At 39.0% G+C, this 16,008-nt stretch overlaps 1 protein-coding gene across 1 annotated transcript in view; it reads right to left on the bottom strand.

Annotated features, from left to right (window-relative positions):
• Positions 1-3,735: 3,735 nt before the first annotated feature.
• TTC39A (tetratricopeptide repeat domain 39A) overlaps positions 3,736-16,008 on the bottom strand; it is a 39,052-nt gene continuing 26,779 nt past the window's right edge. The window contains exons 12-18 of the mRNA XM_009884627.1: positions 15,705-15,866; positions 13,910-14,001; positions 12,761-12,881; positions 10,382-10,493; positions 7,739-7,853; positions 6,916-7,032; positions 3,736-3,856 (exon numbers count right to left, since the gene is read on the bottom strand). Of these exons, the coding sequence (XP_009882929.1) occupies positions 3,736-3,856; positions 6,916-7,032; positions 7,739-7,853; positions 10,382-10,493; positions 12,761-12,881; positions 13,910-14,001; positions 15,705-15,866 (840 nt within the window). The remainder of the gene's footprint in view (positions 3,857-6,915; positions 7,033-7,738; positions 7,854-10,381; positions 10,494-12,760; positions 12,882-13,909; positions 14,002-15,704; positions 15,867-16,008) is intronic.

The following is a 16,008-nucleotide window of genomic DNA, read 5'->3' as shown; positions in this document are numbered from 1 at the left end:
ATCTTGGACCCAGGTCATACATCAGCTAAAAATACTAAGGCACTCAATACTGAATTTAATGCCCAAACCAGCATGAAACGCGAGGAAATGTTTGATATGATCCTGTTCTATGCTGCTATACTTTATAAAAGGCAAAGTGTATCACTGCAGTGTAAACAACCTGAGGCTAGGGACTGTCAGGATGGGACAGTCTTTAAACTAACCATCCATGCCAGAACACGTTAATTGTAGATTGTAATAGAACTGCATATCAGTCATAAATCAAAGTCTGTTCCTATGCTACTGGTTTAGTTGAGCAATCATAAGTGGGTGTTTCCAAACAGTAGCAGTTGTATCATGTTTGTGACTTCATCAAAATCTCTTCTGATCATCAAGAAGACCTGTGACCAGGTTTAGCTTCAGACCACCGTTCTCCATCCAACAGGTCATCTCATCTAGTGTTATTTATAGGAGCTACATGTTGATGTAGTTACACCTTGTCAGACCTCAGGATTAGCCAGTGGCTTTTCAGCCCATATCCTCCCTTCAGTTTAATGAGAGACCATACATACACGGATTCCGTATTTCTGATCTAACAATAAACATGATGCTCATTTTACTGCTTTTCCCTTCCTGCCCACTACCACTTTCAGATGGTACAGCGATATCACGTGGGGCACCACGGCGATTGCTGCAGATATTCAGGAAACCGATTATGAATTTCTACCCCTCCTCAGCTACTGGCAGGAAACCACTTATCAGTGCTACTGAAAAAAAATACATAGAAAAAGAAATAGTTTGTAAGTTTTATGATAAAGGTCCTACCAAGTGCAGAAAACCACTTTCTGCTATGAGTTTGTAGTTCGCCTTTGGTTAACTTCTCTGGCTTTTCTGAGGACTGAGAAGAATTGATACCAGCAGTTGTTGGCTAAAGCCCCGTACCCAGCGTGGGCTTCTCTAGCATTAGTCAGACAATGCAATGTTTGAAAGCAGACGGAAGTGCTCCTTCTGCAAATGAGGTATTGACTATACCCATCTGAAGTAGTACTCACATTTCCTGAATCTTAGGCCATGCTGAAAATCCTTGATTTGTGATTCCATTAGAGTATCTGCTGTTTTCTGGTAGGTGAATATACTGAACGCTGAAGCTGTTTGAGAACTTGGACCAATTGTGCTTTCCCTAATTCACTGTACATGGGACTCCAGACTGATGAAGCAATTCACCATTCTGGAGAGCTGCTTCAGGCAGAATGCCGCAGCTTCAGAAGAAGCACTGGAAAAACAATCCCAGCATAGACTTTCCAGCCCAGACTGACACCCCTGAGGTTTTGATCCCTAGTCACAGAAGAGAATCTGTGAAGTATATTGATGAACAAAGAGTAATGGTGGGCAATTCAAAATGTAACACGTTTAAAAACGTATATGGTGACAACATACCAGACCTGCCATTCATCCTTTAGCAGAGCAAGCAAGGTGTTATTTTCCTTCAGTGAGTTCAGAATATTACAGTCCGTAAATCTTTGTTGTTGCATCAGGAAGGTGAATAATTCCTGTTGATTGGGAGCTAAAAAGTCAGCGTGAAAGCACAGACTACTTGATTGTGACTAACTACAGAGTCCTCAGCTGAAACTGGGTAACAGGTCCATGATACGACTGGTGTTTGTGCTCAACCAAAGACGACTATGAAAATCTCAGGATTTTCATCACTGCAAAGAATCAGGGAAGTCAACTGCATATAGCACAGTATGTCCTTTGTGCAATGTATCTAAGATTAGGCAAAACTTGGTTGTGGGTGAAATTTCAAAGAGCGTTTCAGTGGCCTTGAGAGATGGATTTACAGTTGGAAGGATTGTTCACTTTCTGCTAAGTACAATTTATGCTAATCTTCATGGCATTGCTTGCTTAAAAGATGCTAAGACTGCCAAAATATTTGAAAAGGAGACAACTGGAAGAAGAGGCGTTATATGCACGAAATAGAACAAGAATCTTTTTTATTCTATACAAAGAATGACTGAATTTTTACACTTAAGTTTTGATGTGCAATATGTAAATAGCATAACTGTTTATACTGAATTTTATCTGAATTGAGAAATCTATCTGAACTGAATTTATCTGAGAAAGTCACTTTAAAAAAACGCGTTCTTCATCTTTGATTTTAGCTTGGGAAGACTTTTTATAAAGGGTGTCTATTTTTAAGACAATGCAAGTTCTCCGTGTTGAGGAACAGGTGGTTCTGTCTCCCTGCATATTAATTTGCGATTATAAAACAATGTAATTTCCTTAGAGGAGGTAAAAGCAGAGCTATAAACTGTCAATTTTCTCTTCTGCTGGGAACAATCACTTTAGAAAGAATATTCACCGTGAGGTACATAGGTAAGAATCTTTCTTACAAACATCTCCATTGGAGAAAAAGGGCTGTCAGAAGACCTCCCATCTCCACGTATCAGAATGGGTCATGGGGAAGAAGCTCTTTCAAAAGGGAGGTAGAAGTGTGCCCCAGAAAACCACAGGCATACAAACATGGAGCCAGCCTGGAGAACAGTAAATATGAGTCAAATACGCGTTACATCTGACTTCACCAATTTTGCAGAAAAGCAGCAATTCTATGGCAGACAGCACTGGAAAGCAGAGCTAGCTCTTTGCTCTATTCTCAAAGCCCCTTACACAGAAATTCCCCCAAAAGATCAATAAAGAGCAAAAAGATAAAGGGCTCTCCTTTGCGAAAAGCAGAGCTTTGTGCCAAGAGAGCCTGCTCCAACCCCAGCTTCTTCACACAGGAAACATGGCATACGATCTCTTTAAACATGGACATCTTAAGTTAGGCAAACCTAAGAACAACTGTTTTAAGAAGGAATTGACTGTCACAGTAACTCTGTATTGCTGTGCAGCCAGAGCTATACTGCTGTTTCTTAAGTCACCTTCACGGATTTTTGCTTTAAGTATGACATAAACTTCAAATCACGTTTGTTCTGATGAAAAAAATGTTTTCCAAGGACCTCCCATTTTTAAACTTGTCAAAGAAGTGATGCGGTTTTACACTGTCATCACCCTGCCCCCACCAAACCCTTGGTAAATCCTTCAGCCGCTACAAGCAGCAGACTTGACATGAAAACCAAATTAAAGAAAAAGTCCAGACACTTGCATAAGGGAGACCATTTTTTTCACCAGCAAGTTTCTGATAGAAGCAAAAATGTGACTAGTAGAAGCTGGTAAAGAGAAGCTTTCTACACACAACTAGGAATGTCCAGGATTCAGAGCTCTTCCCTGCTGTGTTTCTTGTGCACCGAGATTTTCTCACACCATTTCAGCTGAGTAGATACTTGGAAAAAGTGATGCTTCCTTCTCAACTGCTTGCAGTATGAACTCAAACAAGCATTTATAGCCAACTGAGATTAAATCCATGAATCTTTAAAGTTTTGCTGTTTGCTTTTTCAATTGTTCCCCTTTATGTCGTAGCTTGCTTAGTAAATGTTGTGAACGCAAGAAAAAAAGGCACACATGATTGAAAAATGAATTACACAGATGTAAGCATTCAAAAAGCCACTGTTGGAAAAACAATATTTTTTCAGGGTTATGGTTGGTTTGAGAAGTTTTTTTGCGGTATTATTACACTAGATTTATGTTTTATGCATCACCTTTAAAATTTTAAATGATTTGGTTTCTCACCGACTTGAAAGAGAAGGAAAAATAATTCAGAAGTGTCAGTAATCTTCTGCACCAAAGTTTGCAACAAACAGGACATCAAAGAAGAAAAAATTACGACACTGCCGAGGCTCCAGAGTGCATTCCATTTTCTGGGGTGGATTTGGCTTGGTGCAGGGCAGCTTGAATTCTGAAATGTGTTCTTGTTTCCATGGAGTAATTCTTGTAGTTTTGTCTAAAACAAAAGCAGATCCGCTCTGATGAATATATATTTTTTAAACATTTTCAAGTTATCTTTATATTATTGTTCTAAGCAAAACAACTGTAGACAGCAAAAAAGCCTTTCTTCACAAGCTCCTTTGTTGCCTACTCTAAAATACAAGGCATGTGTTTCTAGCCAAACAATGTAGCTCTTTGTTCCTTATTTGTAGTTCCACTGTCTGGCAATGACCAGAAAAATATAGCTTAATAAGAAATAGAATCTGATCCACACAATCAAAATATTCAGTCCATATTAGATATCTATAACGTCCACTTAGTTTACATTCAGAAATTAGATTTTTTTTTCCCCTCTCAAAGTATAACTGAAAAATTTGAATACAAGCATTTTCAGGATTATTTTTAATCGTTTTAATAATATAGACTCATCTTAATTCAGCAGACGCATTTCAAGGAAGTAGAGGGGAAAAGAAAAAGAAAAAGAAAGAGAGAGAGAGAGAGAAGCTGTCCTGAACCAGAAGAGGGAAACACCCCATTTCCATCCTATGGGTGTCAACGATGTGTACTCTGTGTAGGAAATAAGGCCGGACAGTTTGCTGCCCTAGAAGCTTGGAAAGTGGGCACACACAGGAGACTCTATCAGCTTTCGAGGAGCGATTCACCAACCCAGGGTAAGACTGGCAGGACTGTCCCCACAAACATCTCTGGCTGACTCAGCAGTGTCATCTGCCTATAGTCTCCAGTAGCTATGTCATGCTCTAAAGAGTTACAGAAACATTACAAGAATCTGTATTTTCATGGAAAAGCTTATATAAAAAAAGAAAATTTGCCCCTAGGACCACAGAGAAAGCGTGGATCCTACTTAATAGGAATTAACATGTCAGCTTTTGCAGGATGGATACAGAATCCAGATACCAAAGACAAGGAGACCATGCTAATTTTCTTTTAGAAGCTATTTGTCACCTTTACAGAAACATAACATTAAGTTTTTATACCTTAAAAGCATTTCAGTCCAAAATTCATAATTCAAATCAAGCATGGAAGCACGGTATCTGTCATTATGGCAGTGGCAGTCTCTTTGTGAAAACAAGGGACTCCACGCCCATCCTACACCAGCTTATAATTTTATGCATGCAACACCCAAGAGGCTGACTGAGAAAAGGAGGTGACTGGGTTCTGCTGTACGCTGATCTGAAGCTCTTTGTGGAGTTTTTTCTTTAAATTAAGTACATTTTGTCATGCAGAGATTGCATTATTGTATTTCTCATCAGCAGGCTGATATTCTTGCTCGTAGCTTAGGGTAATACAAATAGGAATAGAAATATTTCCATGCGTGACCAAGCCAAAACTGTTTATCATCTCATTCCACTCTTTCTCCCAGAGCTGAAACATTCAAGCCAGCAGCAGTATGTGGATTTAGGTCAAGCAAATCAAGCTCCGTGCACAAGCCAAGTGCTCTTCTGCACTTCTGCCAATTGCAAACAGAATTCTGCAGTCCTGAAACCCACCACAGACAACCCCTTCTCCCTCTAGTGGCTGCAAAGACATTCAGCATTTTTAGTTGAAAGCTTATAAACCCTGAGCATTTTACGGCAGTGTAAGAGCTGTAGGTGGAAATGTAAGGACCGCACTTCTTTTTATGACTGACTAAAACAAGTGGGGGAGTTGTGGTGGTGTTTTTTTTTTTTTTTTTGGCATATCATTACGGTTTCCATGAGTTCTTTCAGCATAGCAAGTCTGAGTATTAGCTTTCCATACACTGGGTAACAACAAATTTTTAAGAGCTGCCGTCCCCTGGAATGAGCCTGTGACCTGAGCCACACAGAGCCATCAGGGGAAAGGTGCAACGGCTGAGCAGCAAGCGACAGAAGTACCAGATGGAATGAGAAGCTCTGAATCATTAATTTCTAGATCTCTTCTTAAGAGAGATTTGACAAAGGAAATGATGACAGGAGGAGAGGTGTGCTTTGAGGAACGTGAAAAACTAACTGAAACACTTTCCATTGCATTTTGCTAATGCAATTTTTGTTTTTCTTAACATCTTCCATGAGTCTACAGAGAACCAGGCTCACAAGCACAGGAGATTAAGAATTGCAATATTTTAATTTTTGTGTTGACAGACTTTTGGCATAATCTTTGGTAGGCTGATTCACCACTCTCTCTTGTATCGTGGACTGACTTGGACAAAAGCTCAACACAAAAACTCTCTCTGACCTCTTTGAAACTTGCGGCCAGACATCAGTTTTCTAGCTGCTTACACCTGCAGCAGTGACTGGCCCGACTCTCTGTGCTTGGAAAGATGCAGACATCTGGACTCATTCAGGATCCAGGCACAGAGGTGAACTCTGCTGCAGAATACTTGAAGAGGGCATGGGTTGTTTGGTTTTGATTCCCTCTCCTCCTCCCCCCTGCCCCCCCCGCCAGAAACTTTGGCTCAGCACAGAAGTAAAGGCTCGGACAGAGGCAAAACCTTGTTAATGTTATAATAATGTTATAATAAAGAACATACACAATCAAGTCCAACTATTCCCGATAAGCCTACTTTGCTAGAAAAATCAATCACACCGAATAGTAAAAGCAGGTGTTTCAGTTGCCTTTCAGATGCAGATGAAACAATACAAAGATACTAAATCCAACCTGGAGCATTATCTTCCATGTATTTCATCAAGGAAAGAAAACAGCACTGCTAGCCATCAATTTGACTAATGCTCTTTTAGTCACAACACAGAGCTTTGATTTAACTTAATACATCTTTTATGAATAAGTAAATAGACTACGAAGATTATTACATTTTGTTACACATGGATTATTTCTTATGGAAGCCTTTGACATTCATATTAACAACTCAAAATTTTTTTTTGCTCTTACGAGAGCGGATGGGTATGTCACACACTGAACAATCAGATAATGTCTACCATTAGAAAGGTCCAAACCAAAACTAGTGCATGCGTGCTTCCATTGAATAAATGTAACAATGAGTTTCCACAGTATTAATGAAATGTTTCTGCTTCCTGCTAACCAGTAAAATACCATACTGACCCATCAGACATCAGCACAGGATTTTCACTTGCTTACTTTGCTTTTTCCAGTAGTTTTATTGCTTCTTCTCTTCTATCCTGGTCTAGATACAGTATTGCCAGCTCCAGCAAGGCATTTGGAATTAGATAATGGTCATATTTTATCTTCTTCTCACTGCATTGGAAGAGAAATAGCCTCAAGATCTTGAAATGATATACTGTTTCCTCCATTAACAGCACCAAACACAAATAAATAGGAGATTAGCTAAGATCAGAAGGAGCAATCAATCTCTATTATGACATTTTTCATGTTCTCTATCCAAAGCTACATTCCAGGTTATTAAATGTGTATTTTGCGTAACCATCCTACAGAGTATGTTATTTCTCAGGATTACAAAACATTGCCTTTATTATCAGGGAATTATTAGAAAAGATGACAACATTATGAGCTCTATCCATGTGAATTGACAAAAAGATGCCATTCACTGCATGATGTATAGAAGTTCCAAGCATAATCATGCTACCATCTGTCTCTGCAGACTGCATTTGGCTTTTTGGGTACAGCTTCTTCATGACTGGTTAAGATGAAGAGGGGAAAAAAAAGGGAAGTGGTATCTCAAAAACTGTATGCATGTATAGTCCCCCAAGAAGGAGAAAATATCTCAATAAAAAGTGCAGATTTCCAATTTTTCTTCTATACGTGCTTGACAACACTGGCAATTAAACATGCAATTCCTTTATATGAAAGCAACTGAAATAAATACTAAAGATACGGTAGTTCCCTCCTTTGATTCATATCATGGTTGCATTGCCTCTTACTTGAAATGAACAGTTACTGAGAAATTCAAGAGCTCTCCTATATGCCAGGTATGAAAACTTACTTTAAATAGATGTAATTGAAATGGTCTTCTGCTTCTGAGATCTTGCCCAAATGCTTGAGGCATAAACCCTTTAACAGTTTTATCACGCATTGGTCATCTGCTAGTAATTCTGTAGCTATAAGATGAAGTAAATGTCACATTTTAGAAAACTCTAAAGCAGCAGAGACTTTCCTACCTGTAGGAAAACTTTTACACAGGTAGGTGTGAGCACAATCCATTACAGGAACACAGGACAGAAGGAACTAACTGGTCAATTTAGTTCATTTAATGCAGAAACAAACATGCATCAACCTTTTCATAAATTGTTAAAACTTTGTCTAAAAATTGTTGGGCTGTTCTTTCCCTCCTTACTTCCACTGAAAGGGTATTCCATAATCTTATTGTTCTGAAACCTAAAAACTAATTTAAAGTGTCCACTTTGGAAATATTGAGGTAGAATTTATAATCTCTTAACTTTACGCCTTTATCGTCCTTTAGTATGTATAGCTCTTCTCCTTCCTTGACTTCTAGTCACACAATCTATTCATAGGCAAGTGTTTTATCAATTCTCCACCTTTGTTTGTCTAAACAAAAACACGCCAAACTTTGCTACTCGCACCTCAGATCCCCTCCTCTTCCTACCATACCTTCTTTTCACCTCTTTTGAGTTTATCCTTCTAACTATGTGTGCCCAGAGTCTTACCAGCCTCACCAGTGCCTAGTTCAAAGTCGTTACTAACAACAACCTTTCTCCACCAGAAAATTTTTGTATGACACATTTCAAAGAAAACACCTGGCTTTTTCAGAGCCATTCCATAGAGGCAGCTTAGTCTTAAAGTTTACAAGCAAAATCTTCAGCTTGCTTGCTTATTTCCAGTTAATGAAATACTAGCTAATAAGAATTTCCACAAAATGTGTGATGCTGTGCATCTTGTGCTATTGAATGTCACCCTGTTTCCACTACTCCAATCCTCATCTGGTTCTCCCCCTATCACTCCAGCTGTTAAAATGCTGACGCATACTGGGTGAAACAGCTGCTCCCCTTTGGGCTATGCAGTTGGAGGCCTTGATCCTACAACTGGAGTCACTTCTATTGCTAAGTCCCACACAGGCACCAACATACATACGTCACCAAAGCAAATCCCAGGGAAGATGCCTGAAGCAGATCAGTTGTCTTTTCTGGACATCTGTCCCATGAGCACGTTCACATGTATGTATTTTCTCTACTTCTATCCTACGCACTGCCCCGGACTGCACAAGCAAACATTTCGGCATCTATCCTAGACACAATTACGAATATCAGATTTGCATTTCTAAACATTACTTCCACTAACAGTCTTCCTTTTAAATCTTATATGGTATAATGCTGCTATGACCACATTCTCAGATTCATAATTTCATAGTGTTAGATTCTTGCATTATGAATCTAACAGTGAAACAGAGGAAATACAATAGTTTAGCTTCAAACACTGTCAGGAAAGCTCAAGGAAAGCATGATGCCTGGAAACAGCAAGTCACTGTTTGAAACAGGCAATACTTTAAATTGTTGGCGTGTTTAAAATATATCCCACTTTTCGATTACATGTCCTCACAGTGTTTTATAAACATGAATCAGCTTCTACAAATCCCTGCAAAAAGCCAGCCTTATCCACAATTTACCATTTACAAAAAAAAAAGGAATAAAGAAATAATTTGCTTATTCAAAATAATGTAGCAAAATGGGTGACAAAGAAAGTGAAAGGGTCAAATGCCTTCTTCTAAGATATCACATTCACTGGAAATACTTTTCTGTTCTCTTTCACAATTAATTAAAAAGGAGATAGCTTTAGCCAGTCTTTCAGGCAACTCTCAAATCTTGTGTAACACGATGGGCACAGGAAGACCAAGGTCCTAGAAAAGACTGCAATGCAGTGATGTAGCCCATATTCCTTTGTCAACAGGGGCTTGATCCTTCTGTGGGAAGGTAATATATAATAATAAGATAAAATATTTAGCAAGGAAAAACTTTGTGAGAAAAGCTGCAGCCTGTTTGCGCTCCCACAGGAGCTAGAAAAGATTGGCAAGAAATAAACATCAATTGAACTTTCTCATGGATGGCTAATTAACAGACTGACAGAACATGTGGTATCAGAGCCTGTTCCAGTTCAATACTGTCCCCTATCTTAGGCTTACTCATAGCGCAAAGGAAGCCCATCCCTGGTGTCCCAGCTTTCTATAGCATACTGTTGACACACCAATACCATTCAGCTCAAGGACACATCATAAATTGGCAGCACTTTTAAAACAGAAGACTGACTTGTCTCCTTCTATTTGTCCTTCAAAACTGAAATACAGTATCTGAGGATAACAAAGCTTCATGAAGCAAGTAATCAAGTCAATGCGTATGCTGATTTTGATCTAAGCAAAATAAACAGTCCATTAACACGTGTCATAAACTATTCCAAATACACATCTGTGGATGTAAAAATCACTTGCTACTATTGTAAGTTACTGCTATATTAAAAAGGAAAATTATTTCTATCTGCATAAACAGTTTATGGTTTCATTATCTATGTTCCTCCTATGATCAGATTAACTTTACTAATGAGTGTCTCTCTTTATTCACAGATAATATCTTTAGCTATTGCACTGTAAAATACCTGCTTAAACCATATCACTGATTACCTGAACTTCTTGCCAATGCTTCTTCTGCTTCAATTAAAGTCTCTAACATGCCTTCTGTTAAGTTGGGACATTTTCCAATTACAGCATAGCCATTCCAGATATACATCATTTCCTAGGGTCAGGGAGAAATGACAGCATCATTAATTACAGTACTGGATAAATGCAGTTATCAAGTACTTTAGTTTATCTCTGCATGATGAAAAAGTTACAGATTCCTTAAATATAAAGTCAGTTTGTCAAAACATATTTTCATTGCAACTGAAAACTTGTTACATTGGTTTGCAGAACAAATTAGCCCTGGAAGACAACTAAAGAGTCATTTACTACACACAATGCAAGGAGGATTGCTTGAACAGAATGCAAACACAATCTCACTTACAGATGAAGGCAAGTACCAACAAAACAGACAGACTTAAAACATTCATGGCACACAGCTAACTGTCCCTTCATTAATGTCTCCTCTTGTTTTTCAGTTCTACCCTAGCCAGGGCAGTAGTGACTATAAATAACTACAATGTATTGTTCCATAGAAAAATAAGAAATATCAGGACAGCAAACCAAAAAGAAAACCAAAACCCCTAACCTTTAAGCTAAGCTTCAAACAAACCAACAGAATTTTAGAGCTGAACTGTAAACCCCTTAACTTCCTCAGGTTTGTTTGATGTTCCCACAAAAAGTAACTTCTTTCTTATTCAACTGTTCTTGGAGTAAATTTTATTAAGAACTATTGGTTTAATTCCTATTTGTCATTGGGCTTCTCTCGGAGACTGTATCACCAGCAATCACAAAGTTAAAGATGGAAATATTATATAGACTTAGGACTGGTCCTCATGACAAGGTATTTATTTATTTATTTATACAACCTAGAGATCTCTATTTGATAATTTAAAGCTTTTTGATAAAATTTATGTGTAGAATAACTGAGTTCTGGAACTATAGTACAAAAAGCTGTGAGGCTAGAAGAGATGAAACAGTATGTTAACTCCAGTCACTGTTGCTTTCACCATCTGGTCTCTATTGATTGGAAAACCCATGATGAACTTACTGTATGTAGTGCAGATTTGTTAACATGGTTTTGACACATAAGTACTCAAAACTACATTTACACTAGGCTAAATCTCTGAGCTAAGACTTGCGTGAGGACTCGCTCCTCTCAGCAAGTCCCTTCACAGTGAAAAGAAAAATCCTAGAGATGAGATTCTGCACCCAATTCCACGTCTTCAGTGCTTTGAACTGGTCAGCTGCGGCATCTGCTGTCTCAGAAATGCAACTGCAGCAGAAACAAAGGACGCGGTGCCCTGCCCCTCCAAGGAGACCGTTCTGCTAAAATCCCCTTAGAACAGCCCAGCCAAATCCCAGGTGTGTACGTTTCTTACTCTTTACAATCTCTGAAATCTGAAAGGCAAATCAAAGTAACCTAATTATTTCTCTCATTTCAGCCTTACGACTTAGTGGAAAGTGGCCCCTAGTGAATACTCACGCTATGCTGTAACAACTGTATTTCTTCAAGAAGCACTGTATCACATAACCAACTGGTGGGCTGAGAAATGACTACTTGCTGGTGTCTCCAAGAGGCTCTCCTTGTTCAGGCATTTTCTTAAAGAGTATTTACTAATTATCCATCTGTTTCTCAAACAAAACAGCTCAAAGTGCTGCAAATGTTAACACCACTGCACTTGGCAAACCTGTGGAATCAAAATCCTTTTATGTTCTTTTATGTGTTCTTTGCAGACAGAGTTTTGTAAGTGCACCATGGGTGAGGCAATGGGTGCCTTACACAGCTGTTCTCATCTGGCCACAGGGAACTGGCCAGCATTACAGGAAAAAAAAATTAAAAAAAGAAAAAAAAAAATCAACAGTATGCAATGGTTTTCTGGATTGGCTAAAGGATTTGGTCGTTTCATCCCGTGAGTTGCTCTGGAGAGCACCGAACTGCAAACATTCAGGGGCACATTAAACAGATGCTTACATGCAGTCCCCAATTCTTGCATTGTTTCCTTGATATTTTCCCCCCTAACTTGTACCTTAAAGTCTTCTTTTAGTAGTCTCAGTAAATGACACAAGACAGAAGAGACCTAGGGCAAAGTTCCTCAAAAGGGAATCAAAAGAAAGCTGTTAGGAGCATGCTAGTCTATAGCTGGAATAATGAGTTACACATGCAATACATTTACGTGTCACAAACAACTGGCTTAGTTCCCTGTGGCTGGTGCATGCCCCAGTTTTACAGCATTCCTTGCATTCATTTGGCTTTGCTTTGAGAACATTCCAGTCTCCTGCAGAGGTTTTACCTTAGAAACATGGAAAGATACTATTCTAATTATCCTGGTTTTATTTCCAGAAATTAAAAAAATGGTAGAAGAAGGGGTATTTCTAACTTACCAAAGGTGGAACGGGCAAAGGAATGGGGTTTGAAGAAAGATATCGTCGAGCTTTCCGAATTGCAAACTTTTCTGTAGGCAGTGATTTCCCTGCAATTTTCAGTTTCAAACTGGGAACAATCCTGAAAGTTTAAAGAAAATGTAAGGAATTTTTTCTTGGTGAACCTCTGGGGAAAAAACATTCAAACTTAAAAAAAAAGAAAATTAAGCCAAAGAGAACTTAAAAAAAGCTGTTACACACCTACTGCTACCTCTGAGGAAGCTAAGCAATACATATTCACAAAAGCTGTCTTTATGCAGGGCACGTATATCTCTAGGCTTCCTCTTTAATCAAGCAGGAGGAAGTGGGACTCTTCCCCACCCAAGGAATAAATTAGATGATGCACCTAATTTATAAAGGGCCCATCTCTCTTCACAGATTAAGAAAGAGGCAAACTAGCTTTTGTCAGTGTTCCTCCCATTCTCTCCAAACACCAAACTGCCTCACTTTGTAATGGATCCCAAATCCAGTGAAATCTGCTTGTAATGATTACACAGGATATGGAAAACCTGAAAAGTATCAATATATTGTAAGCACATTAAAAAGTGACATTTAGATTTTATAGAAAAATTGTAAAAACCAAAGTAATGAATTTTCTTTGGCCCAACAAGGTTTAAGCATTTTTGAGCTTAAACATTACAATCAGGTTAACTCACTGTATTAATAACGCATATATTCACTTGCACATTTAACTGTTTCATATTCCTCTCAGACTCAAAACCCAAGAATCAAGTTGTACTGATGTTGTCTCCACTAAGGAGACACACCTCTTGTAGCATAATCCACTGAAGGCTTTCAGATCTTACATGCCATTTTGATTAAAGGAAAAAACTGAAAAAGAATGTATTACATGCAACAGCAGCAGCCACTGTATGGCTGACAGACCTATCATCCTGTCTCTAAAGTATTTCCAAGCCAGTAGAAATCTGCTGTCTGAACTCAAGGTCCTCTTTAGTCTAAGGGAATGTTTCATTCTGCAATTTCTTACCAATCCAATGCTACTTGCGCAGATCCTCCAAACTGCACAATGAATAGTTTTGCCTCTCTTCCCTCGACATTGTGCCGTGAAAAGACAGGAAACTTTTGTAACTGGGTGTTAGCAAATTTTACCTAAATAATTCAACTTCACTGTCTCCAAAAGGACTGCAGTCATCTGGTCCAAACATACTGAGATAAGCAGCTTTCATGTAAATATAAGTAGCCTGCAAATGCAATCAAGAATATCTGTACAGAACAATGAATTTACAGCATCACCGTTACTGACATAAAGCACAAAACAGCAACAAAGAGGAAGAAGTTGCTGCTTTTGCACACAAACAGATGTAATCTTACAAAATTTTAAGCAGGAGGTAGTTATTTTAGAAGGTGGAGTACAGAATTTTTTTTTTAACGTGTATGTCTTTGTTTACTTTGTATCAGCTTATAGTTTATATCCACATTCCAAGAACAAAAGTCAAGTTTGTGTAAAGTAAATTTTTATTGGTCTCAGAATACATACTAGGAAACTCATGAAAAGGTCATGCTCAGAGAAAAAAACCCACTACTATATAGCTTATATGTCCAATCACAACTTGGTAGCATATCTCAAATATTAGGTTCTAGAGAACATGAAACAGTTTTTGAAGGGTTTCATGATTTCATATTATGAAAAGTACTGATTTCATAGGGATTCCTGAGCAATCATACATTCAGCAACCAAGGAAAGCAAAGCAGCAGAGGACGTTACAACTCTTGCAGCAGTAAAGAATAACAGTTGGTGAATTCGTGAGTACTGCTTTAAGCAGTCTACAATAACCATAAGTTTCAGGAGATTTCTAGAAGAGTACTGCTTTAAGCAGTCTACAATAAGTTTCAGGAGTTTTCTAGACTATTTTATGCTGTGATTATTTATTTTCACCAGAATCTAACACAACCATCTATCATTTATCTCATGTAGTTACTAGTTTGCTCCAATCACATTGCACTGTAGATGAAATATTAATAGGAAGCATCTTCTCTGCTTCTCTAAGGCCCCTGCAATATATTATGAAACTCTACACACAGTTTAAAAGGACACACATTAATATTAATCCTACAGCATTTCAGGATATTAAAGCTTTTTGCCAGGTGGTGCACCCCTGGCCGTGGGAGATCTGTGGGAGCTATTCAGACGAATGCCCCTGGCTGAATGCGTTGCTGGAATCCTCAGGGGCACAGGGGGTCCACACTGCAGTTTTCACCCGCGTGGGAGCACTGAGAGAGTTGCTCTCACCTGACTGCTTGGACCTTATGTCAGTTTTCGTTCCACTTGGCCAATACATAAAATGCGCAGTAGAAAAAACAGACAGAGATACCCTTCCCACATACATCGGCTGATCACACCAAGAAAAAACAAACCTCGGATCAACCACTCCCCCCACCCCAGGCCAGACTTAATCCCTTCTGACAGATTTCCCTGGGGCTCAGGGGAAGACGAAGGGAGGAAAGCTACCAGGGTTCTGGATGGAAGAGCTTCTCCCTTTCAGACACACAGGGCGAGGCGCCTCTTCTAATTATATTTATTATCCTGGAGGCACCATCATGGCTAGCCTCACTCGTCACCAAAGGAGCTTATATCCATAACGTAATGAAAGAAATGGCAACCTGTGCCATTAATTGCAATGTGTTGATGACACAACCAGTCAATACACAGCATAACACCTTTAACAAGCTGTTCTTCATCTACACGTTAGGCCCAAAAGATTTCTGTTTGCCCACAATCTGTTCCGATTTGAATGTCTGCAATTCACATTGTTCTATAAAAGCCACTGCAGACCACGTTTTGTTTTACAATCCTCATCTTCAAAGCTACAAAAAGTCAACTCAATCTGACTGAAAGTTCACAGATACTACAGGGCCTTCCGCCCTCCTGTTCTGATTAACTCACCTTTGACCAAGTGTTTTCTTTGCTTAGCAGGTCTGCATAGAAGAAAGCCATCTTCCACTGGCGCTTGTAGGTGAAGCACCACATGAGCTCCCAGTAACACATGTGATGAAACTGCTTCCAGTATTGCTGAGCCTCGCAACATTCTTCATACCTATTAACTGCCTGAACACAGAGATTTCCAAACACTGCCTTAATCATGTGTAAATACACATATACCGGTGCTGTAATAGACACTGGGGCTCCATGATCTGCCGGCATGGCTCCTGCAACTTCCAAATTATTAACAGCCCAGCACTCCCCAAAA

Source organism: Charadrius vociferus, unplaced genomic scaffold (genome assembly GCF_000708025.1).
Source record: "Charadrius vociferus isolate BGI_N301 unplaced genomic scaffold, ASM70802v2 scaffold163, whole genome shotgun sequence".
NCBI classification, from domain to species: Eukaryota; Metazoa; Chordata; class Aves; order Charadriiformes; family Charadriidae; genus Charadrius; species Charadrius vociferus.
The sequence above is the reverse complement of the archived record's forward strand: the minus strand, read 5'-3'. Positions and strand labels throughout refer to the sequence as shown.